General features: G+C 35.2%; 3 protein-coding genes across 7 annotated transcripts; 1 reads left to right on the top strand and 2 right to left on the bottom strand.

Moving 5' to 3' along the window:
- Window positions 1–9,898: 9,898 nt before the first annotated feature.
- LOC110793561 (uncharacterized) lies at window positions 9,899–16,866 on the top strand. 4 transcript variants are annotated; one of them, XM_056841287.1, is made up of 6 exons: window positions 9,899–10,357; window positions 10,682–10,732; window positions 11,850–11,983; window positions 12,681–12,781; window positions 12,883–13,049; window positions 16,565–16,866. In XM_056841287.1, the coding sequence occupies exons 1-5, from the start codon at window positions 9,983–9,985 to the stop codon at window positions 13,035–13,037; spliced, it is 816 nt and encodes a 271-aa protein (XP_056697265.1). In that variant the 5' UTR covers window positions 9,899–9,982; the 3' UTR covers window positions 13,038–13,049; window positions 16,565–16,866. The 4 variants fall into 4 exon arrangements, with proteins under 4 accessions (XP_056697265.1, XP_021854139.1, XP_021854140.1 ...); XM_021998447.2 differs by having other exon boundaries at window positions 16,603–16,866; XM_021998448.2 differs by having other exon boundaries at window positions 16,607–16,866.
- Window positions 13,683–16,011, bottom strand: LOC110793566 (bidirectional sugar transporter NEC1). The gene is made up of 6 exons (XM_056841288.1): window positions 15,777–16,011; window positions 15,570–15,606; window positions 15,276–15,486; window positions 14,495–14,656; window positions 14,265–14,384; window positions 13,683–14,142 (listed from the first exon to the last, which is right to left on the bottom strand). Exons 1-6 carry the CDS (start codon window positions 15,823–15,825, stop codon window positions 13,960–13,962), a joined length of 762 nt encoding a protein of 253 aa, XP_056697266.1. The 5' UTR covers window positions 15,826–16,011; the 3' UTR covers window positions 13,683–13,959.
- Window positions 16,867–22,069: 5,203 nt separating the features above from the next.
- LOC110793560 (F-box protein CPR1-like) lies at window positions 22,070–24,041 on the bottom strand. 2 transcript variants are annotated; one of them, XM_021998445.2, is made up of 2 exons: window positions 23,874–24,038; window positions 22,070–23,329 (listed from the first exon to the last, which is right to left on the bottom strand). In XM_021998445.2, the coding sequence occupies exon 2, from the start codon at window positions 23,277–23,279 to the stop codon at window positions 22,548–22,550; it is 732 nt and encodes a 243-aa protein (XP_021854137.2). In that variant the 5' UTR covers window positions 23,280–23,329; window positions 23,874–24,038; the 3' UTR covers window positions 22,070–22,547. The 2 variants fall into 2 exon arrangements, with proteins under 2 accessions (XP_021854137.2, XP_021854136.2); XM_021998444.2 differs by having other exon boundaries at window positions 22,070–24,041.
- Window positions 24,042–24,497: the final 456 nt, after the last annotated feature.

Here is a 24,497-nt window from a genome sequence, read left to right on the forward strand (position 1 = left end):
CTCATAAAGTAGTGAAAAGCTAAAAAGGGAACAACAACCAATCGATCCAAACCAATCATATAGAATAATCTAGTGTTCCCAACCAACATGTTTGTATCAATCATCCATACTAACATGTTACAGTTCTCTTAGTACAAAATAAGTTCAATAAGTTTGTCCAACAGTATTAAACATGCACATTCCATATAACCAAGTTCGTCCATAATATCAACATCACCAAGTTCAACAATAATATCAACATAACCAAGTTCAACAACAATTTCGAAATGGTTTCAACAATTAGCACACATTCCAAGCACACAGGTATGTACGTACCTTGTGTAAACAAACTGATAGGCCACTTTAACACTTTCAAAAGTCGCCTAAAGAGAATTCTCCGCCTAAAACAACCAACAAATATTCTCAATCAATTCCTAATCATTGACAACCATAAGAGAGCATTCTAAATGCATCCTAAACATATTTAGAACTCTCCCCAATATCAAAACTTAAACATTTGATTTCCTAGAATCATAATGATTGAATTAGTGATTGAAATTCGTTGAAAACTTTTGCAAGCATCGTACTTTAAATTTTCAGCAATATAAATTCATTTAAAAGCTTCACCATGGTCAATCTATGTTCATAGTATCTCAACACAACCAATTCAATGATCCATACTCAACCTATCATGATTAATAATCATAAAAACCTTGAATTTCAAACTTTAAAAAATCAAAAACCAATATTTCAATGTAATTAGATAATCTGAAAATTGATAACTTTATTATAAAATTCATATAATCCCAAATTTATAATTTAAATCATAAAACCCATAGATTTAATTCAAGAAAACATAATTCAAACTAATAAATCATTCCAAGCACACAGGTATGTACGTACCTTGTGTAAACAAACTGATAGGCCACTTTAACACTTTCAAAAGTCGCCTAAAGAGAATTCTCCGCCTAAAACAACCAACAAATATTCTCAATCAATTCCTAATCATTGACAACCATAAGAGAGCATTCTAAATGCATCCTAAACATATTTAGAACTCTCCCCAATATCAAAACTTAAACATTTGATTTCCTAGAATCATAATTATTGAATTAGTGATTGAAATTCGTTGAAAACTTTTGCAAGCATCGTACTTTAAATTTTCGGCAATATAAATTCATTTAAAAGCTTCACCATGGTCAATCTATGTTCCTAGTATCTCAACACAACCAATTCAATGATCCATACTCAACCTATCATGATTAATAATCATAAAAACCTTGAATTTCATACTTTAAAAAATCAAAAACCAATATTTCAATGTAATTAGATAATCTGAAAATTGATAACTTTATTATAAAATTCATATAATCCCAAATTTATAATTTAAATCATAAAACCCATAGATTTAATTCAAGAAAACATAATTCAAACTAATAAATCATGATTAAGCCCTAACTTAATTTTAATTAGTCAAAACTGAAAATTAATTCGTTTTTAATCTCAACCCAAATCTGAAAATCATGTTCAAACCATAAAAATCATAAATTTAATATCAAGAACGTAATCTAAATTAACAAGCTTTAATTTAAAATAATTAGTTACTTAGGGTTTAAGAAAGTAACCAATTCAAGAAGGAGGAAAGAGAGAGAGCTGGCGGACGGAGGTGGCTCGCGGCATGGGCTGGGCACGGCGGCGCGACTTGGCGGCGGCTGTGCGACTCGAGTTGCTGCGACACACGAAGGGGTTAAGGTAGCTCGAAAAACAGAGGGGAAGGAAAGAGAGAAGACGAAGAAGAAGGATGAAGAGGAGGGTGTTACCGTACTGGGCGGCGGCTGAGGAGTGCTGGACGGCGGCGGCTCGGCGACGGCGTGGAGGGAGAGAGGATGGCTGAGGGTGTGCGTGAGATTGGAGGAAGGATGGAGGGTTTCCTATTTTTTTTGTTTCACGTGAGTATGGAGGGGAGAGAGAAGGGCTTGGTTTGTTTTACGTGAAATAGTTTGGGTGAGGGTTTGAGGTTTGGGTTTTGATGTTGGGCTTTACCAAGTAGGCTAGGATTAGGATTTATCTTTTATGATTCGAATCCAAAACTGAATATGATCGTTTCCTAAATTCAATCAACTTTCTTAATTCAAATTCTTTTCAACTTAAAATTCTAAAATCATTTTTGATTTCGTAAATCGTTGAAAATATTAAAATGTAATAAGTAAATGTACGTTAATTATATATTTATTTCCAAAATTCATAAATTCTTATTTAAATATATTAAATATACGCCAAAATATATAAATGAAATGTATGATATCCCGAACGCAAACTCACTTGCAATGCGGAGATCACCCCAAAGTTCCTAGACTTCCCAAAACGTCTATATGATATTGATTTACCAGTAGGGTTCTTTAGGCTTACTTTCTGAATCTTGCAATCTATCCTGGCCTTGTATAAGCTTAGCCAATCCATCCCCAGAATCACATCTAGGTCCCCCAAACTAAATTCTATCAAATTAGATGGAAAAGTGCAATCTTTTATCTTCAAAGGCAAGTTCTTAAATAATTTCGTACACCTTATTGTTGCACCATTAGGCATACTAACAGGTAAATCAATTGCCTCAAAATCTACTAACTTCAAATTTTTAACAATAGAGGTCGAAATAAAAGAATATGTTGCCCCTGAATCAAACAATGTTTTAACAGGTAAGGAGTTGATAGAGAAAGTACCCGAAACTACATCTGCAGAACGTTCAACTTCATTTCTACTCATTACGAACAGCTTTCCAGGAGCCTTGTTGTTATTGTTGTTTCCATTGGCAGGTTTGTTTTGGTTTCCCCGGTTATTTGGTGCCCCAGCAGGCTTCGAACCTTGGTTCCCCGAATGGTTAAACCCTGGTTTCCCTTGGTTACTACTCCCACTACCATTCTGTTCTTTCTTCTGCTTTGTGAAGCACTCAAACTCTCTATGTCCCTTCTTAAAACAATAGTTGCAAATTACCAATTCTCCTTTACAATCCTTCCCAGGGTGGTTGTTTTTGCACCTCCTGCAGTGGTATACTCTGTCGGTTTGGTTTCTGTTGTTATAGTTATTCCCCTGGTTGTTTCTTCCTTGGAAATTACCATTACCATTACCATTACCATTCCCATTTCCATTTCTATTCCTTTTGAAGTTCCCCTGACTTCCCCCAGCACTAAACTCTTTCCTTTTATCCCCAACAACAACATTCTTCTTGTCTCTCCTGGTCTGCAGGCCATAAATATGAGCAGCTCTCCCATACACAATGTCTAAGGACGTGAAGGTTTCCCCGCCTAATCCCAGTTGGATCTCATCGGTCAACCCCTGCTCAAACCTCTGAGCCTTTAGCTCTTCAGTAGCTACCACCTCAGGTGCAAACCTCGACAAAGCTATAAACTTACTGTAGTATTCAGCAATGGTCATATTCCCCATCCTAAGGTTGATAAACTCCTGTGCTTTCTGCTTCCTCATAAAAGGAGGATAAAACTTCCCCCTCAAGGCAACAATGAATGAGTCCCAATTGAACCCCTCAACAGCAATCAGTCTAGTCCCATTCTCCCTCCACCAAAGGTCGGCCTCATCTTTCAGGTAGAGGACAGCTTGACCTACTTTCATATGCTCAGGACAGTTTACCGCCCCAAATAGTTTCTCAAACTCCCTGACCCAGTTTTCAAGGAAGGTGGGGTCTGCCTGCCCCTTAAAGTATGGTGGCTTAACTTTCGCAAGCCTTTCAAACATGTCCCCTGCAGAATCGGGGCGCTCAGTTCTTTCCTGGATTAGTTTTTCCGCCAAGAGGCGAATAACAGCAGCTAGGTCACTATTATTGGCCATCCTAGAGCGCGACCTGAAATTAATATACTCTAATTCAGGTTCAAAACTTTACTTATATTATCCTCTAGAAATGCAATATCACATCAACATTCAAAATGCACACGAAATGAACAATCATGCAAAACATTCAACTGAGAGACAAGGAATAACTTCAATCATCACGAATAATAAGGTAGAATAAAAGAAGAAAACATTCCCCTTGCGTGCCCGTAATAAACTTTGATCCTTTAGGTAGTCAATAATCTAACTTTTATTCCTCAGAAGAATGTCAATAACAATCCTAAATATTAACACACACCTGTTCTCAAAATAAAGTAAAAAGGTTCTACGATATAAACATAAACTATGGTTGGGCGAATTGTCCAACATTTTTCTCACACACAACTAAATATGTAAGCAAAGCTAAAGGGAAACATCATCAGACTTGTCCTTTGATTCGCTATAACCTTCTAGGGTGAATAACTCATATTTAAGTTCATCATCATCATCCATATCAAAATAATAAGCTTCTTTTCTTGGTCTTGAGGATCTTCGCAAACCTTGAAGTTGATGATTATCTTCTTCTGGCTCAGACTCGGGCTCAGGTTCAGGCTCAGGTTCAGGCTCAGGCTCGAATTCAAACTCAAACTCAGGCTCAAACTCAAATTCAGGCTCAGACTCAAAATCAAATTCAGGCTCAAACTCAGGCTCCGAATCGCTTTCAGGTCTCAAAACAGCTTGATAAATATCGACCCTAGTTTGCCCTCTAGCACGATCAAACTCACGAAGGGCTTCATCATCACTATCAGGTTCTCCTGCTCTTAAAACTTGACGCAGAACGAGTTCATAGCTGGTGTAACTATTAATGTGAGACTCATAATCCATTTCATTTTCATCATCGCTCAGAACAATAGGGTTAGAATTGCTCCCTATTCTATTTTCTTCCATGCCAGACATGATTAGTGATCTATAACAATTAAACATAGTTCCTATGTTAGTAATTAGTACTCTCACTTACCGTATGATCCCACAATACACAATAAGTAAGAATATATATCAATCGCAAACCATAGGAAAGGCACAACAGTTAGCAGGTAGAGAAAGTACAATCATGTTGACATAATGCAGACACAGTGCTTCTATTCTATATGCCCTTTCCTATGCTACCCATCTCTCAAACTAATCATAATATTATCAAACATTGAAGCATAAAAGAATAAAACAAGAATGATTTATAAGAATTAATTTGATTAAACGAATAGTTATTTAGACGACAAATAATTAATAAATAAATAAAATATATATATTTTTTTTCTTTTTTTTTTCACGGTACTGTAGCAGCAGCAGAAAAAGAATTTTTTATTTTTTTATTTTTTATAATTCCGAAAATATTAGTTTAATTTCAAAAAAAAACGAAATACATTAATTCACATAAACAAGAACGTATTTCAAAGCACGTAATTCAAGAGTCAATTTAAAATAAATTCAAACATTTCTAACTAATAACTTTCAATTTATTCACTAGTTGTTGTTTAATTCAACGAAATTCTTTTTACGTAACTAATTAGTTAGTTAGGCGCCTAAAATTTAAAAAGGTAGACACGAAATGTCAGTAAAACCTTTAGCTCAAAAATACCACTTTGTAACACCCCGACAATTCACATTTTCTAAAATAACCCTTTTTAAATATAACTGTAGGGAATTATCAAAGTATTATCGCCCGTGTGAAAACGTAACGGCTTATTCAGAATTTTGCAGCGGAAAACATAAAACTAACTTTTAGGTTCATAAATAATCTTATTACATATTAGGTCCAAAACCAATTAACTGAAATAAGGAAATACGAATAGTACGACAATTTCAAATTTAAGTTAACAAACCAAATCACTTAATAAAGCAAATATAACTACAAACTCTCTAATCCCGATCCCAACGATGCATCATCTTCAAACCTGTAGATGGGCAACGCTTATTGATCCTTAGAGACTGCTCACCAAAGTTGGGTCATCACAGGATCAATAAGGCATAGCCATGATCAACACACACAAACAAAGCACGTAATCAGCAAAGCTGAGTACTACATACTAAAAACAATAATAATCCTAACATGATACTATTAAACATAAACAAGGGCAGACAGAACATGATAATTTGACGACCATACTTGACTAGACTAGGCTAGACCTACAACAATAATATTATTTTAGTTGAAATAGACAATGGACCGAGTTGACCGTCCGACAGCCTTCACTAAGGAAGACGAGGTACGGGCGCGACTCCGTAACCTCAGAGACCTGCGATATCGAGGAACATTTGAATAAAAGAGGACACGGTGATCAATCCGGTCCGAGATAAAGGCCATGGGATACCACCATGAACCCCAACTCCTGTTTGTCCGTCACTTTAGACGTGCACAGTCTAAAGCTATTGCTACTCAGTTTCACTTTACATGATTTACAAATTGAGACTCTGTTATGACTCACAATCACATAAGGCATATAATCCACATTCGTTCACAACTGTTTTTATCTTGGGATTAAGTACGTGATCATAAAGGCATCAATCAAGACTCATTCCAATTTACCCAACCTTTCCTTTAACCATGATCAACCCTGTATATGGGTATAAAGTTTCAACTTACTAAACAAGGTCCTCGGCCCTCATAAAGTAGTGAAAAGCTAAAAAGGGAACAACAACCAATCGATCCAAACCAATCATATAGAATAATCTAGTGTTCCCAACCAACATGTTTGTATCAATCATCCATACTAACATGTTACAGTTCTCTTAGTACAAAATAAGTTCAATAAGTTTGTCCAACAGTATTAAACATGCACATTCCATACAACCAAGTTCGTCCATAATATCAACATCACCAAGTTCAACAATAATATCAACATAACCAAGTTCAACAACAATTTCAACATGGTTTCAACAATTAGCACACATTCCAAGCACACAGGTATGTACGTACCTTGTGTAAACAAACTGATAGGCCACTTTAACACTTTCAAAAGTCGCCTAAAGAGAATTCTCCGCCTAAAACAACCAACAAATATTCTCAATCAATTCCTAATCATTGACAACCATAAGAGAGCATTCTAAATGCATCCTAAACATATTTAGAACTCTCCCCAATATCAAAACTTAAACATTTGATTTCCTAGAATCATAATTATTGAATTAGTGATTGAAATTCGTTGAAAACTTTTGCAAGCATCGTACTTTAAATTTTCAGCAATATAAATTCATTTAAAAGCTTCACCATGGTCAATCTATGTTCCTAGTATCTCAACACAACCAATTCAATGATCCATACTCAACCTATCATGATTAATAATCATAAAAACCTTGAATTTCATACTTTAAACAATCAAAAACCAATATTTCAATGTAATTAGATAATCTGAAAATTAATAACTTTATTATAAAATTCATATAATCCCAAATTTATAATTTAAATCACAAAACCCATAGCTTTAATTCAAGAAAACATAATTCAAACTAATAAATCATGATTAAGCCCTAACTTAATTTTAATTAGTCAAAACTGAAAATTAATTCGTTTTTAATCTCAACCCAAATCTGAAAATCATGTTCAAACCATAAAAATCATAAATTTAATATCAAGAACGTAATCTAAATTAACAAGCTTTAATTTAAAATAATTAGTTACTTAAGGTTTAAGAAAGTAACCAATTCAAGAAGGAGGAAAGAGAGAGAGCTGGCGGACGGAGGTGGCTCGCGGCAGGGGCTGGGCACGGCGGCGCGACTTGGCGGCGGCTGTGCGACTCGAGTTGCTGCGACACACGAAGGGGTTAAGGTAGCTCGAAAAACAGAGGGGAAGGAAAGAGAGAATACGAAGAAGAAGGATGAAGAGGAGGGTGTTACCGTACTGGGCGGCGGCTGAGGAGTGCTGGACGGCGGCGGCTTGGCGACGGCGTGGAGGGAGAGAGGACGGCTGAGGGTGTGCGTGAGATTGGAGGAAGGATGGAGGGTTTCCTCTTTTTTTTTGTTTCACGTGAGTATGGAGGGGAGAGAGAAGGGCTTGGTTTGTTTTACGTGAAATAGTTTGGGTGAGGGTTTGAGGTTTGGGTTTTGATGTTGGGCTTTCCCAAGTAGGCTAGGATTAGGATTTAGCTTTTATGATTCGAATCCAAAACTGAATATGATCGTTTCCTAAAATCAATCAACTTTCTTAATTCAAATTCTTTTCAACTTAAAATTCTAAAATCATTTTCGATTTCGTAAATCGTTGAAAATATTAAAATGTAATAAGTAAATGTACGTTAATTATATATTTATTTCCAAAATTCATAAATTTTTATTTAAATATATTAAATATACGCCAAAATATATAAATGAAATGTATAAGATTACGGGGGATTACATTTATTGATAAACCAATAGAATTACAAAGTTAAAATTACAAGGAAGAGATTAAAAAGGAAATAAAAGAAATGGGAAGATTATTTTGGGACACTAAAAAAGAAAACGGGAATAACATTTAGATCCGGAGGGAGTACTTTATTACTTTCTCTTACATTCAATCATTACTTTTACACCCATTCATTACACGATTTCATTTTCTTAATTTCCACACCATTTCCCAAACGGAAAGAACATAAAGGAACATAGGGAGTAATATTTTTGGTAGAACTTTAATGTTATTGGAATTCTATCCCTTATAAAATTATTATCCTATCTCGAAACTTAATTTAATAATCTAATCATTCCCACAATATTTTTTTACGTGGCACTTTAGTTTTTTTAATTCTTAAATAAATTGTAGTATATTGTTGTTTTCATCATTAACATACATTTTCAAAATATTAATATTTTATAAGTTTTTATAATATATAATTGAAGATATTGATGGTCAAAGTTGTGCATTGGCAAGCATGTCCAATCAAACCGTTGCGAGTATTCTGGGACCAGGCCCGGCCCTTGGGCAGGGCATAAGGGGCAATCGCCTTGGGCCCAAGGGAAAAGGTCTGAAATCCACGCAATCTACCAGTTAACAACTATAATAAATTTTTTATTAAACATTATAATATATCCCAAAGAATGGCTCATTGGTTCATGCTCATAGAGTTTACACACTACAGGGAGCGCGGGTTCGATTCCCAGCCGACACCATCTTTTTCATAAGTTTTGCAATACCTACTACTTTTATTACTCAATTTGTATCAAACATAATACACTAAAATAAAGTCAGTCATTTTTCAAGCACAACTTTTATACACTTCCTATTTTAATTTTAGATTTAGAAAAAAGAATTGAATTTTTAGTCGTATCATAGTATATTTAATCAAATTAATTTAACGCATAGCTCGGGAATTTGCATATACTTGCTAAAACTCTTGTACAATAAGAACATGCGGAGTAATTATTTTTTCAATACATTTCTTTCATTCAACGTACTTTGTGATATGTACATGTTTCATTGTTAACTTGTTATTTTACTGGTGTTTGTTTGATAATGAATGTTTGAGATATATTGTAATTCGTGTTTAATAATACAAGATAGTATGTTTAAACCTTATAGAAGTACTAGGTGTGTTTTTAATAGAGTTTAAAATGAAAAAAAAAGAGAAAAAAATAATAATAAGTTGTTTGCAAGTAATATCATATCACCCTTTTAATAAAAGCACAAACAATTTTCATTGTAAACCTTTAGATATACAGGGCCCCAAATTATTTTTTCGCCCATATGCCATAAAATAGTCAGGACCGGCCATGTCTGGGACATAGGGAGTATTCGACTCAACTATTTGTTATTATACGTTAACTATTTTGTTATTCAATTAGTTATGATTTAATTACTTTTACTTATGTTTTACACTGGTTTAGTTAGTACCAAAAAAGTGGTCTAATCATTTGGCAGTATTACACAAAAGTTTTTGGAAATATTTTGCATTTTCACAATTAAAAAGTACATTTTTATAATATAAAAGTACATTTTTATAATTTATAAGTATAAAATTTTTCAGATTTTTTTTATTTTAACGATTGTATTGTATTCAAAGTTTTTTTTTAAAGCGGATGTGTCTTTTTATTCGTAAAAATGAGTTTTTTATGATTTGAAATAATCATCTGTTCACTTGTCGCTCACTTGTTCCGTTGTTCGCCATGGCAGTCCTGCACAGCTCTTAAACCACACTTTCTATCTCCTCAAATTGCCATCATGAAACTTCCATGGCTGCTACCTTCTAATCTTCCCACTCCAACTACTTCTCTCACTCTCCCCCTTCACTTCACTTTCTCAGCCTCAATTTCTCCTCCTAATTCCACCCTCTTCTTCAAACCTCGATATCTTTTCCCTCTTTCTTCATTCAATCGTCGCAAATTTTCAACATTTTCCTCTTTGAATTCTTCAATTGAACTCAAGGATTCAAATTCAATCGCCCAGAAATATCAGGAGCAACAATTGAATTCGGAAAATCGATCCGAATTTGTGGAAATTAGGAACCCTAATGTTCCGCCTTTTGTCTCGTCGTGGCGTTCTAAGTTCAGCTTGAGTGATCAAGCTTTCTTTTTATTAACATTCATCGCTTGCACGGTAATTCAATTACTTCTTCATCATACCTTTATCATATTGCTTGTTCTTCACTAATTCTGTTGATATTTCTGCAATGGGCTTCCTGACATTGAAACAATGCTAATAATAGGGAAAATAATTGGAAAATCTACAGTGGGTTATCGAATTGTTTGTAGTGATATCGTAGAAAGACGAGTAATGCATTGATATTTTAAATGTTGGATAATGTCTCCATACATAGTAGTCTCCAATGGAAATACAGTGTGAAAGTTCTTTTCTTTGATATCATATTCTATTGCAAATCAAAATTTGTCGTTACTTACGTTGAATACCGGTTGAATGCAGACCTCTGTTGCGTTTATCAGCCTTGTTGCTGCAACTGTTCCTACTTTGTATGTAAGTTTTCCAAACCATTTTTACTTTAACAAAGTATAAAAGATAGCTACATTGTGCCGGAGAGCTCAAAAAGTCTGTTCAAGACCTTGTGTTAGTGTTCCTTATTGACATAGAATTTTGAGAATACCTGAAATCCCTTTGAAATTGCATGTTGTTGTGAAGTTGTTTTGTAAATGTATACTTTAGCTAGATACATTGGTTTTTTTTTTTTAAATCCGAGCTGGTCTAGGGTCTATGCCCTCCATCGGAAATGCTCCTTTGATTCTCAAGTCAATATCTGTCTGAACAATATATTATGGTTGATCATTAATTTGTTTTTAAAGGGGAAAAAGTGATAGAGTGGGAAAGCATGCATCAGTTAGTTGTGCATATGTAGCATTGGTATGAGTTGCCTAAAAAGATATTAATAGGTGTGAATGTCGGTTTAGTGGTGTTTTGTCTTGGGCCATTAGCCAGCTCAACTAGGTGATCGCTTGGTTTTAGGAATGAGGCGTTTCACCTGCTTAAGCTTGACAAAATGTGTGCTTTTGAAGATCTTCACCCACTTTCACTTTCTTTCTTTCTTAAGTTGTTGGACCTGGATCTTTAGTGGTTGCAGAAATAGAGCTGATGAAGTGTTAATGTCTTAAACAAAAAAGGCCTAGCGCAAGAACGCCTCACTATTTGTTTACTGGTCTGCTTCAAACTTTATACAGTCCTCGATTGTCAGTTTTTGAAAAGATTTTACTTGATTGAGGCTATATAATTTCGGTTATTCGTAATTTGTTGATGGGATGACATAAGGAGGCAAAGTAGAGTATCTAAGACTGACTAATGAACCTGCTTTTTGGAGTTGCAGTACTAGTGTACGAAAACAATCCTTCTAAATCTGTATCTGAACAGAACTATTTCCTACAAGTCATTTATTGTTCCCAACCTACACCAGATCTTAATCATTTTAAGAAATATGGTTTGTTCTGAAAAAACTAAAAAGTGTGTGCTATGCTTCACGTCTGTATTTGGATCAGCTAAATTAAATTATCAGTTATCTACTTATCTGATCTTTATTGTCAATGGTATATGAAGAGGAGAAAACATGTAAATGCCAGACTACTGTATCTTGCTTGTCTTGTTCTAGGCTATGGGAAGAGCTGCTAATTCTTTTGCAAAGCTAGCAGACACTGCTCGAGAGGAGCTCCCCAGTACAGTGGCAGCTATTAGACTTTCAGGCATCGAAATCAGTGACCTTACTGTAGAACTGAGTGACTTAAGGTAAATAAAGTAAAGACAGTCCTTGGTCATGATTTTGTATTCCTGCTCTATTCTAATTTTTACCTTGGAATAGTTCCTTAATGTGTTTGTTGAATACAAAGGGTGTGGCACTACAAGTTCTAGTGCTGATAAAGAAATGTTTTCTTTGTTTTGGTTTGTTGGTTCCTTTAGGGCCTTGGGGAAGGGGGGAAGGGGGGGGGGGGGGGGGGGGGTGGGGGTGGGGTGGCAGGGAGGTTGGGGAGGTCAATTGACGAAAGTTAGTGAGATTGAATTAAATAGTTACTTTTCAGGTGTTAAGATTTTCGGAATTGCTGAAAACGGTTACTAAGAGCAATGTCAAGAATCTATCTGCTTGATGTTAGTTGTTGAAAAGATGCCATGCTTTGATTTTTTAGTTGCATTCTTTCGCTCCTCTTTTGAGCTGGACATTTACTGTGGTACTTTTTTCCTCACTTTCAAGCAGAGTGACTTGTGCAGTTCTTAAGGGGGGGGGGGGGGGGGTGTAATTTACTGGAAAAAATATCTTGCAAAAACCTTTCATCTTCACTAAAAAATTTGACCTTTCTTGTTCTCTTGTATAATCACGTACAAGAGTATTCAAACATATTGAGTTTTACTCTTTGCTGTACATGCGTAGATTGTGGCCAATTTCTGGTTTAAATCCCTGATATATTAAAATGGTGGTTCATGTTTTCAGCCAAGAGATATCATCAGGAGTCAATAAATCTGCAAAAGCAGTTCAAGCAGCTAAACATGGAGCACGACAGATTGGCTCTATTGCTCGTGAACAGACTATGTGTATGTTATGCATAAAGTAAATTTGTTGCTTACTTAAAGCATTTGGTAGCTTCTTCATCCTAACTGATTCCTCTATAATGATCTGCTCTGCTGCAATGCAGCAATGATCCATGAGAGGGCGAACCTTCCTGCCATCTCATTTCAACCAGTTGTTTCTGGCGCTGCAAAAAAGACCTCTCGTGCAATTGGCCATGCTACAAAGACCTTAATGAATTTAATTTCTGGAGGAGAGACCATCTCTGAAGAAAACGAATGACCCTGTTAACAGGTTTGAAATTAGAAGAGCCTCGTGAGTTTTTTTATGTTAATTTCCTGCTTGTACATGCTGTGTGGTGCACTTAACTACCATCTGGAACTCCGGAAGACTGATGAGATGATACCGAAACCAATTTTGAGCAAAAAAGGTTGTTCAAGGCTAACAGCAACATGCAGCTACTTGCTTAATTATGACTAGGCTAGTTGTGCAGAATCTAGTTTTATAAGTTGTATCTAAGAAAGTGAACTTCCTCATCAATAAAAATTACAGTATTCACTCAAATTAAAGTGCGCTCTTGCTTGTTATTTTTTACTCATTTTAGTGCCAAAAGCATGATTTTTCCTGGAAATCATGCTTTTCACGCATTTCAGATGGTGGAAGTCCTTTTACTGAACGTGACATCAAAGCCCCAGCCCCGACTAACAGTACTGGACTTGTTTGGTTAGTTTATGGCTATTACATAATGAGAAGCATGCCCTTCTTTCACCTGAATAAGGGGTATTAAGATTGTGGATATGATACTCCCTGAAATACCCCATGCCATTGGCTTAATTTGTAATGCATGGTTCTGCAGATTAGAAATTAAGTTTTCTTTTCAACAAATTGTTTGGTCGTAAAGAAAGTTGGAACGAAATGGAAGGGGAGTAGAAGGAAAAAATTTACAGTATTTCAGCTATTATTTACTTGTAACCTGGAAAGAGTGTCAGAATTACAAAAAAATGTGTTCTTTCTACTCCTTCCCTCCTCTCTCTGAATTATATAGAGTACAGTGATATCAATCACTTTTATTTTATATTTTACATGAAGTACATGATTATCTTCCGTGGAAACCTCAACTCTTCGTAGATAGGTACTAGTCGATTTCCTGAAACCCCGGATCTCGATGGATTGTCAACAGTTCATCCAAGTTGACATGGATGTTTTACACTGCCTGCATTTCAATTTGTTGGTTGTCCCTGATGACATCATCCACTGGCTCCAACTTTGAATCTTTGCTCGATTTGTCATGAGTAAAATCCTTCTCAACCTTGCTGCAGCAGTACTTGTAGGTGATGTAGAGGGTTATCTGAATAATGCCAAGAAAAAACCCCAAGATATTTGGTCCCTGTTTATCATAATGGTTAACTTCTATGTATCTCAAAATACAAAAGGACATTATCGACTTAGAAATAGTACCAAACAATAAAGGAAGAGAACCCAAGGAAGAAAAGGTTGTAGGTTACTTACCGCGATAAAGTAATCTTTGAGGAAAAATCCATAGAAGAACCACATAGTGGCATTAACAGTGAGGGCTAAGGAGAGAGAAACCGGCATGAACTCCACGCTTCTTGTTCTAATTACTTGCCCCTGATATATGAATTCAGGAGTTGGTGTCACATTATTGAGTTTAGATGAGCATCTGAATTGTTGTTAACATGCTTTAGGGTCTGAAATTATGGACTTGTTTTTCCACTTACCATGACAGTTAGTGGAGCTGCGAACACACAGAGGCTGATAACGGCATTTATCCAGCCTACAACAGTAATTCTTTTGGGACCTTTGGCTAGAAGAGTTGTGAGCAACATGACTAAGCTGCATACTCCCAGGTTAAATAGAATTATTAGCTTCAATGTGAAATTCTGCAAAATGAGTCAGAAAAAGGACTGTTCAACTAAAGGAGTTCTAAATGACAGATGCATCTGGTATCAAAGTATTTAACATACTTCTGTTAGTGCTAAAATTTTGATTTTATGGAACCTTTGTTTGAATTCAGTTGGGATTATTTAGTTAAGTATTGACAAATGCAGATAAGAGAAAACAAGTTAGAAGAGTAGAAATCAAAATACAAATCTGCTCGGCTTGGCCCATGCAAGACCGGATATTTTAAATCGGGATGCTGAAGGGGGAAAGGGAGGGGGAAGGGATGGAAAGGTTAATTTAGTAGTTACTTTTTCTGCACTATTTCAAACACCCCCCACCCCCTCCCCTGCAATTGTAAGTTATGTTTGGCTTTTCATTTTTCATACTTGTGCTGCAGTTTTCTGAACAAAGAGTCATATTCTGAGTTTTATTATGCGTACGGGAAAATCAATATATCTTAGTATTTATGGCTCGGGGGTTGCATGAAAAACAACTACTCTGTTTTCTGGTTCTTCTGTGGGTGATCAAGAAACTGAGAAGTTTTTCTTTGTAAGTGAATTGATTCTCTGAGTTCTAATAAGAAATGAGGGTGATAAAGGAGTGTAGCAGAAGATATACCTTTGTCGCTTTTGGTGCATATACTAGAAATACCACCAGGTAAATAACTTCTATGCAGCATCCAAAACTATTAATAGTGATGATCAGAAGTCCACCTGGCTTGAGGGAACCATAATATAATAGCATCATTGCACTGAACAGCGCCACAGCATAGGGTAGAGAAGTATATCCTTCAGATGATTTCCTCTTGTAAATCCTGTAGAACGTTGGCCTATAAAAGAGAGTTAAAGCAATGATGAAGCTAGTGAAGAAGCTGCTAGAAATTGAGTTATTTGTAAAACCATTAAGACTTACACTGGCGAAAGGAATACTCCAACTGAGACAATATTTCCTGAGGTCAAACAAGGAAAATCAAGTATCAGACTATCAGCTTATATACACAAGAGTATATCTGTAAAAAAAAACCAGAAGGGGGTAGCAATACAAAATAAAAACTAATTCCTTCCCCCCTCCACCATCCTGCAACATCTGTGAGAAAAGTTCAAAGCTATATATAAATACCTAAGATGCCAAATATGACTGCAAGTGTGTGAACTGTCATAGTCGGCATTTTAAGGGGTTTGAAGTTCTTTTGAGGCTAATAGCTTTTTCTCTCAAAGACTTAAGAAACTCATCTCACTGCCTCAGTTTATATATACATTAGACAATGTTAGGCCACAGAAATGACACTGCACTGAATATTGGAACAGTTTGGCAAGAAGGTAGGCAAAATCAGGAAAATTACTTATCTATTTCAAAGAGGGTATATGTTCGTACATAATTAGTTAACGGGATGTCATTGGTGGACAAGACCCTATGTGTCGAACTTGAAGATGTAGTGTCAGAAATCTGCAAACTATTGTGGCTAACAATTAGCGCGTATGTCTGTAAGACTATCCTATTTATACCATAGCTGTGGCTGTTGCTGCTACTTTTAATATGTTCTAAACAAATTGTTAATGACATTGATCAGTGACAGTGCATATAGAAGATACTATACTTTAGTACTTATTACTTCTTACTTTATTTCCCATCAAATTGGAAGTTGTGTAATTTTTGACTTGATCATAGGTATCACCTTTATTACATAGCAGTAACTTTTGCCTTTCTGCCAAGTTAAGGAAAAGAAAAGTTTGTTTGTTTTGCTTGGTTAAAAAGATGTTTTAAGTTGAAGGGAACCCTTTAATGTGCTCTTATTAGATGCATGTATTCGTTTTCTCTTCATCATATTTTGATGTGATGTTTAGATTGCATTAAATTTTAGTATCATTTAACCTTTCTCTAGTACATCTGCTGTATTGACTTCACAGAGTCTACTATTCGCTAACTCTGCGCTCCAAATATGAAGGTAGTAATGGCAGCTCAGTCCAACTTGTTAATGAGTCTGCTCTTACCCTCGGTGGTGAAGGGCAGAAAGGGGGTTTGAGGTGAAAATGGACAACTACATGGATAGTGATGCAGGTAAGGAATGACCACCTATATCTGCATCTAATTCAGCAACAAATTCACATGTACTGTTTTTAACTTATATACTTTGGCTACGTCTTTGAGAAACCTGCATGGTTCAACAATCTGTTCATGTGACCTAAGAAAGTTTTCTTTATGTTCTATATTTCTCTTGTGTTGCACATACATCGGCCTAGGTGTAATGATCGCATTAAGGTTAGTGTTTAAATCTGGTTTCATAAAATGCTATGCACCTTTTTCTTGCTATGTACTTGAATTTTGGGGTTGGGTATTTCTTAATTATTAAGTGATGATGCATAGGCAACGTGGAGAATTTTGCACTTCAGATGCCTTGTTTGTTTATCTGATAACGACTGACAGATTAATCACAATATAGGGATGTACTTGTTCAATATATCAATTCTAGACTGAAAATCTGCTGAGGTTGTTTTCTGAAGGAGAGGAAAAGCAAATTGCATATTAGGATTTCTGTACAGAGATGATGAGATTGCCATCTCTTTGCATTTGCTGCAATAAATTTGTATTAGGAGCCATTATGACAGTCTTTTGGTCTGAATGTTAACTGTAACATTGAACATAGCAGGTGATTTTATTGTAGTTTGAGAAAAAAACGCATATTTCCTAATCTTGTCTCATCTGTCTGCAGAGAAAAATCCTAAATTTGTATTTTAGTACTACAACAGGTGATGTTTTCATGGTGTCCTGTGCATTGTTAAGAATTACCTTATTAAGTAAGACAGAATCTAACTTTGCAAGTATCTTACGCATTTAGCTGAAGGAGACTAATGCCCGAAACTTGTGTGTTTGTTAGACATATCATCATGTGTAGTCAGCATTACTATTCACATGTTTCATGTTTGTGTACTGTTTTTCCTGAAAAAATTAAAAAAATTCACAAGCACAAAACCTAAAATTTGGCATATTCTGTAATAACCATCTACTTAACACTAAGGTCAATGTAAAGATCTGCATTAAGGTTACTGTAAAAATCTATTAATTACCTGATCTTGAACAAGTGAACAACTAAATAAAGTTTTCCAGCTTGTTTAAGACTTCTTAAAACAAGGAAAATATGTTAGAAACCACATTTTAAAAGAGTTTTTGTGAGAAACTACCTTTAAAAAATAGTTGGCAAGAAGAGACCTATTCTTAAGAAGAAACCTTTGGCATTGACTTCCATTGAACAGAGTTTGTCTGACGTAAATACCTTTCTTAGTGTGTGTGACAGTTTTTCACTGAACAGAGTTTGTCTAAGGTAAATATTGTCGTAGTTTTTCGGATGTTATTTGAATTATGATGTATCAAGTCAAATGTAAACAGGTTGCTTACTGTTTGCTGTAAAGCTAATGATCTCCTAAGCCACGTTCTAAGGTTTGATGATAGTTTGGATATTTCATCTCTCAAAACCTTAGCGTAATACGTGCTCCATAGTTGGGGACTATCATCAACTATTTTGTAGGTAGTGAGCTCAATTCCATATCACTTTTTATTTGCTAGGTTTAGGTTTTAATGATAATAGCTTGTCCATACGCGTGAGTGATTCTGAAGGTTTCTACCTTGAGAAAAAGACGCAAGGTCTTCAATGAATTTTTCACAGGGCCCGACCTTTGCCTTGTTTAGGTGATAATCCAAGCGTTTGGTGCTTGTGATTGAGTTGTGGTACGTGTTGTCTGCATATTTAAGTAGTCAGATACTCAGATGGAAATATCTTTTAGAAACTGAATCAATTAAGATTTCTTTGATCGTACTGAAACCAAAACTCTTGGCCAAGAACATGTTTCCATGTTAGTATTTCTGTATAGTACAATGGACAATTATTTCCTTTTGCAGATAAATTACCCTGCCCAAGATTTAGCACTTACTGTATTATGCATCTTTAGTTCTGCATATATATGTCTTTTTTAGGGCTGAACAATCCTCGTACTGTCGTAGAAGTATTTTGAACTGTGTTTCAGAATACAGATATGTAGACTGGATGAAGAAAATGAGGGGTGGAGTTTTGCAGTTTAGTGCAAGCATTTTTCTGTACTGTACTGTACTGTTCCATAGAACATGATGAGGTTGAGTTGTACAATGATAGATATAGATCAGATGGATACGAGTCATTTTGACCGGATTCTGTTGAGCTATTCATTTTGGTTAGGTGTTAGTTGTGGTTGTGGTTTATTAGCCACGATTATTTCCAGGTTGATACGAGTCAAAATCAAGTCATGGTATCCGGGGATGATTTAGCTTGTTATTTTGCCAGGTTTAGTAAAACGACGTTACAAATGTCCTCCACAGGGCTAGGTAACGTTGATTAGAGGAAAAGTCAGGGAAGAAAAAACTTGGAATTACTCGAATTTTACGTACTATTATTAGTAAAACTTGAAGTGGAAGATGAGTAGGGGAGTGTGGTTTACCCTAAATCAAGTACATGAAAACACTTGGTTATTTGCTAATATGAAAAGTGTAAAGGGATAGTTTCTAATCTCATATGGTAAGGAGTCTAAGGACCACATATAGAATGTGAGTCATTTCTAACAGAATGTTGAATTTTGACAGGAATGGTTTTCTTACTTGGTTCATTTATGGTTGATTGCTCTTCTGATGTTTGTCTTACTACCTATTTTGCCATGTTACACGATTTGTACTAGTGTACGTATATTCTTTATGTCGGTTCGGTTGGTAAAAAGTTTTAACAGTTTTATTTGATACACGGAATTGTAGTCCGTCTACATTATCATGTTCCCTTCATACTCGTCCAGAGGTTAAAAATTAAAAAATTTCTTTTTCTTTTTTTGAGGAAAAGTTAGGTGAGCATTTTATTGCAAATCATACGCTACCAAAGTTGTGATACTTTCGGGGAAGGAGTTCGATCCTAAACAGAATGTGGAATCATTTTTTTTGAAAAGGTCTTTATGGTGTAATTTTTCATTTAACTTTATGAAAACTACTTCAGATAGCTCCAATAAGTTTATATGAGTAAGTAACATTTACTATGGAGTAGTGCTCAATTCCACATAATAACTATTACGTACAAATAAGTTCATACAAAGTGCGGGTGAAATTCATGTAAAAAGAACATACTCTCTTGGTTAGTTTTGTCATTTTGAAGCATGGTAATGAAGTTGAAGTTGAAGTTGAAGAAAGGTGATAAGACATAGGAAAGATCTACATCAAGTACTTTGAAGTTATGACATGAGAATAGCAAAATATTGAATGTGGTGTGTAGTTTTGTTTGGCAATATTAGGAAATAACTTAATTAATTTCCTAGAGGACACGTTTTACTTTCTAATTTTTATTACGATTACCAAGATGGTGAGACCTAAACCGAGTTTGGTAATGGGAGCTTTACTTCCTACCAAAACAGAAAAATAATGGAATTTCCTTCTAACAAATTGGTTTGGGCTTGATTCGAGTTCTATTTGAACATGTGTATATCATGAAATTGAAAGGGTACAAATAGATTTTAAGTTGTGTTTCTAAATTTTCTACCAATATCGTTAGTATTTGAAATGCTTGACATAAAAAAGGTATTTTTTTTTCGTGTTGTTAAGAAAATAAACAAAAACTATACCTTTTACCGATCAATTAAGCAACATTCGTCGTTAAAACTGATCTTATCGCGTTACCACCCCCTTACCGGAAATTGTACAACTAGATAAAGAGTATATTAGGGCTTGAATGGATGTGTAGCCTTCATTTCAGATAGAATCAGTGCACAAGAAGCTACTCCTTCAAGCATGTGTGATGCTCTCTCCTAACTCCAAACTCCAAACTTACTGTTGTCTAATATCTCAATTTTTCTGATACAAATGACTGCTTAGAATTGTATAGCTTTAAACCATGCCCCTCCGACCCTCTGTCCTTTAAAGATTGCTCCACACATTTATTTTTGAGTCAGATTTCACAAACGATAACCATAATGTCTTGTTAGATTATTTTTAATGTATATTTTTGGAATTTTTAATTTTATAATTTTTACGCGTATAAAAGTTAAAAATATTAATGTTTTAAGTCGTATTTTAAAAATCATGAAAAGCCGAATGGACCCTCTTTAGATTATTTTAAATGTATATTTTTAGAATATTTAATTTTATAGTTTTACGCTTATAAAAGTTCAAAATATCTATAATATATATTAAAAGGTGTCTATAAGAAAGTACACGTGACACGTGGCGCTCTGGTTATGGCCCGTTCGTTCCATGTAATCTTCATATACATAAAAAAAAAATTCAAACATGGTTTGCATCCCTGACCTTGAGTTTAAATAATAAAGCTTTTACCACCAAGCTATTACATGTTTCATGTTATCATTGCAAAAAAAATATACATAACTAAATGTGAATGTTATTAATGTAGTAACACGGGGCATCACCCGAGCCCAAAAACTAGTTAATATTTGTGAATGTTATTAATGTAGTAACACGGGGCATCACCCGAGCCCAAAAACTAGTTAATATTTTAAGTCGTGTTTTAAAAATTATGAAAAGTCGAATGGACCCTCTTTAAATGTTATGTTTTTCATTGGGCTTATTGATGCACTTTGAAATTTGTTTAAATGAAATACAAACTGATTTTGTAAAATCTTTCAAAGGCCCATGATGGCGACAATGTCAAATATAGATTAATATTTTTGAAGAAAACTTTACCGACTCTCCTTACACCTAGTTGGTATCACTCAAGTAAAATTGAAATGTGAACCAAATGGGTTTAAGGTTCGAGGGTTGGTGATGAGGAAGAAGAAAAGAAGAAGAGAAAGAGGTATTCTAAAATACCTCCCCCCCACCCTCCCTTTTTGAGAAACTGTAGTAGAAGTATTACAAAATCATAGATTGTGCATTTTCGAAATTGTTTTCATATTTTGAATAAATCTTACTTCATGTTCGATCTCAAAGTTTGTCTAATTAAGCGGTGAAATCCAGCGGCGGATCCATAAATTTGGTATGAGAGATGGATAACACATTACCACCAATTGCTAACTTTGTGTGTTATCCTCCTCAATCTCTAATTTGATACAAGAGATTGATTTCCTTGATTATACCAAACAACAAATAATGGTAACACTTAACATTATCATTTCTCTTTCTTAAGTGTTTCCATTCCATTTCCTTTCCTAAATTCATACCAAACATGCTCTAAGATGACTGAAACGTGTTGCCAAACAGAGACTTAGTATAATATATAGATTAGTCTAGCTGCTAATGCGCGAAACAGCAGGAGAATGACTATAATAGGAATGAGAAACGGGAGTTTGACTAGTTATAATGTACTTCTAATTAGTGTAGTGTAAAACACTGCAAACTTGAGATATCAGTATGGTTTGTTTTAGACCAGAGATAGAAAACAAATTCAAAGCAAGAAGTAATAAGCATTCCCCTGTGTAGGGAATTACTGTCATATATCGAGGCATTTTCACACAAAAATCCATAACATTGCTTACACAAATGCTACGACATAAAACTTATGCCTTCACTATAAAATTAAACACTATGCAGACTGAGTATGTCCCGATTACTTCCTGTTGTTCACCTTTGTTTGACGAGTGTTCTGAGAAAGCCTTGTAAAATGAACTGTAGAATATGATATAAATGCCTTCTCTATAATAGAGCTAATGATTAATGAACAAAATAAGTACTGCGAACATCAGGTTGGTAATATCAACGAAATGAGGAGAAAATCAGGTTGCAGCATGAGATTCTCAGACATTCAGCAGAGTTTTTACAAGGAAATAAGAACAAAAAGATAACATAATAGCCAAGGAAAAACAAACTCAAAACTACCCATGATTGAAGATCAAGTGTCGGTTCTTTTCCATGTGCTGCTCCTCCTCGAGCAAAAGATCACAATGTAAGAAGGTTCTCTACACAGACATAGGCTTTGGTGCAAAAGTTAAAATCAGGACCCTTCACAGTGCTAATTTCCATTGTATCTAAATTAATGGAAGCAACCTCGCAAATAACACTCATATGCACAAACAATTCCTTTAAGTTGATCGAATAACACACAGGTCTCTCCACTACAATGTGACCATTGTGCTTAGCAATGGAAAATAGCTTGGTCCATGATTCAGCTACTCCATACTCTCTCATTACCCATACATCATCACGATTCACATTGCTAACCGAAAGACACAAACACCCATCAAGTATTCCCACACATATGCCCCCTCTACTGTTCACAGGATCAGAATCAGAATCAGAATCAGAATCAGGAATTGGCAGAGTGCTAAAAGTTTCATCCCTTAAATGAAAGGCAACAATAGCCTCACACTTGTTTATACCCCCAACCCAATGGATAGAATCATTAACAAATACATTTCCCCTAAAGCTTAAATGAAAATTGAAAGGAACACTAGGAGAACGGGCCTTTCTCCATGAATCATCTTTCAAGCTATAAACCATGACTTCACTCTCAAAAGAACCCCTTCTGTAACCATCACCACATTGAATAACACTCACACATTTATAGTCCCGAGCGATACTATCATAACCGAACCCAAAATTCCGTATTGATGCGCTTATCCCCAACAACGGGAGTTTTTTGTAGGTCTGAGTGGTTGGGTTGTAAATCATAAGAGGACGCTGATTACTACTCTGGAGACATAGCAAGCCAGTACATGAACCTACCACCATAAAACAATCACCATAAGGGTAATTGAGTTCAATCGGGTTATTAAAACTGTCAAAATCGGCCAAACGAAGTGTATTATGGGCATGGTAAACGAAGTGAAGATTGGTTTGGATGACAAGCGATCGTTCTAAATGGCGACTGACAAAATCAAGATCGTTGATTAAATCATACCATAATTTGCACACACTCTTGAACCGTAAAAGAGATTTTGCAGGCAATCTTAGGAGAATCTCAATGATTATATCTACGGGAAAACTCATGATTATAAGTTAGGGTTTATGACAAATTAATCAACAAAAATCAGAGAAATACAGGGTTTTGATGATTTACCGGAAGAAAAAACTACATTGAGATTAGGGTTTATGAGATATTAATAACAAAATTAGAGAAATATAGGGTTTTGATGATTTACTGGAAGATAAAACTATGTTCAAATTAGGGTTCATAAGAAATTAATCGCGAATTTCAGAGAAATCTAGGGTTTAAATAAATTTACCAATCAAAAAATTAAAACAAATTAAGAGGGACGAGATTACCAGAGAAGCTAAGTTGCAAAATTGCTGCAATGAATTGACGGACACAATTGGGTGAAATTTGTGAAGGAGACGGTGGATAAATCCCCGCTGATGAGAAGGGTTGAAGAATCGAAGAGAGATGGAAAAAATAGAGGAGAAATACACAATTTTAACTTCAAACATTTGTCATTTTTTTTGATTTGACAAATCAATACTATTACCTCTGTCCCGGAATATTTGAACCGACTTGACTGGTACATAATTTAATAGAAAGTAGTTGACTTATTATTTAATTAGATGGTGATTGATAGTGGGTATTTTGTAATATAGATAGGGATATAACTTTTTAAAGGGGATAAGGGTAAGGGAGGGTGTATGGGACCACTAGTTGATATAATATTAATAAAAATTTACCATTTATAGAAACGGTGCAAGTAATTCGGGACGGCTTTATAAGAAAAGCGGGTGCAAGTATTTCGGGACGGAGGGAGTAATATTTAATACTCCCACAGTCCCCGAATATTCGCACCGATTTGACCGTCACATAATTTAAGACAATTTAATTGACTTATTATTTAATTATGTAGTACTCTCTCCGTACCTTAATGTTTTTCCCGTTTGCCATTTTGCGCGGTTGTTAAGGAA

This window comes from Spinacia oleracea, chromosome 4 (genome assembly GCF_020520425.1).
Source record: "Spinacia oleracea cultivar Varoflay chromosome 4, BTI_SOV_V1, whole genome shotgun sequence".
NCBI classification, from domain to species: Eukaryota; Viridiplantae; Streptophyta; class Magnoliopsida; order Caryophyllales; family Amaranthaceae; genus Spinacia; species Spinacia oleracea.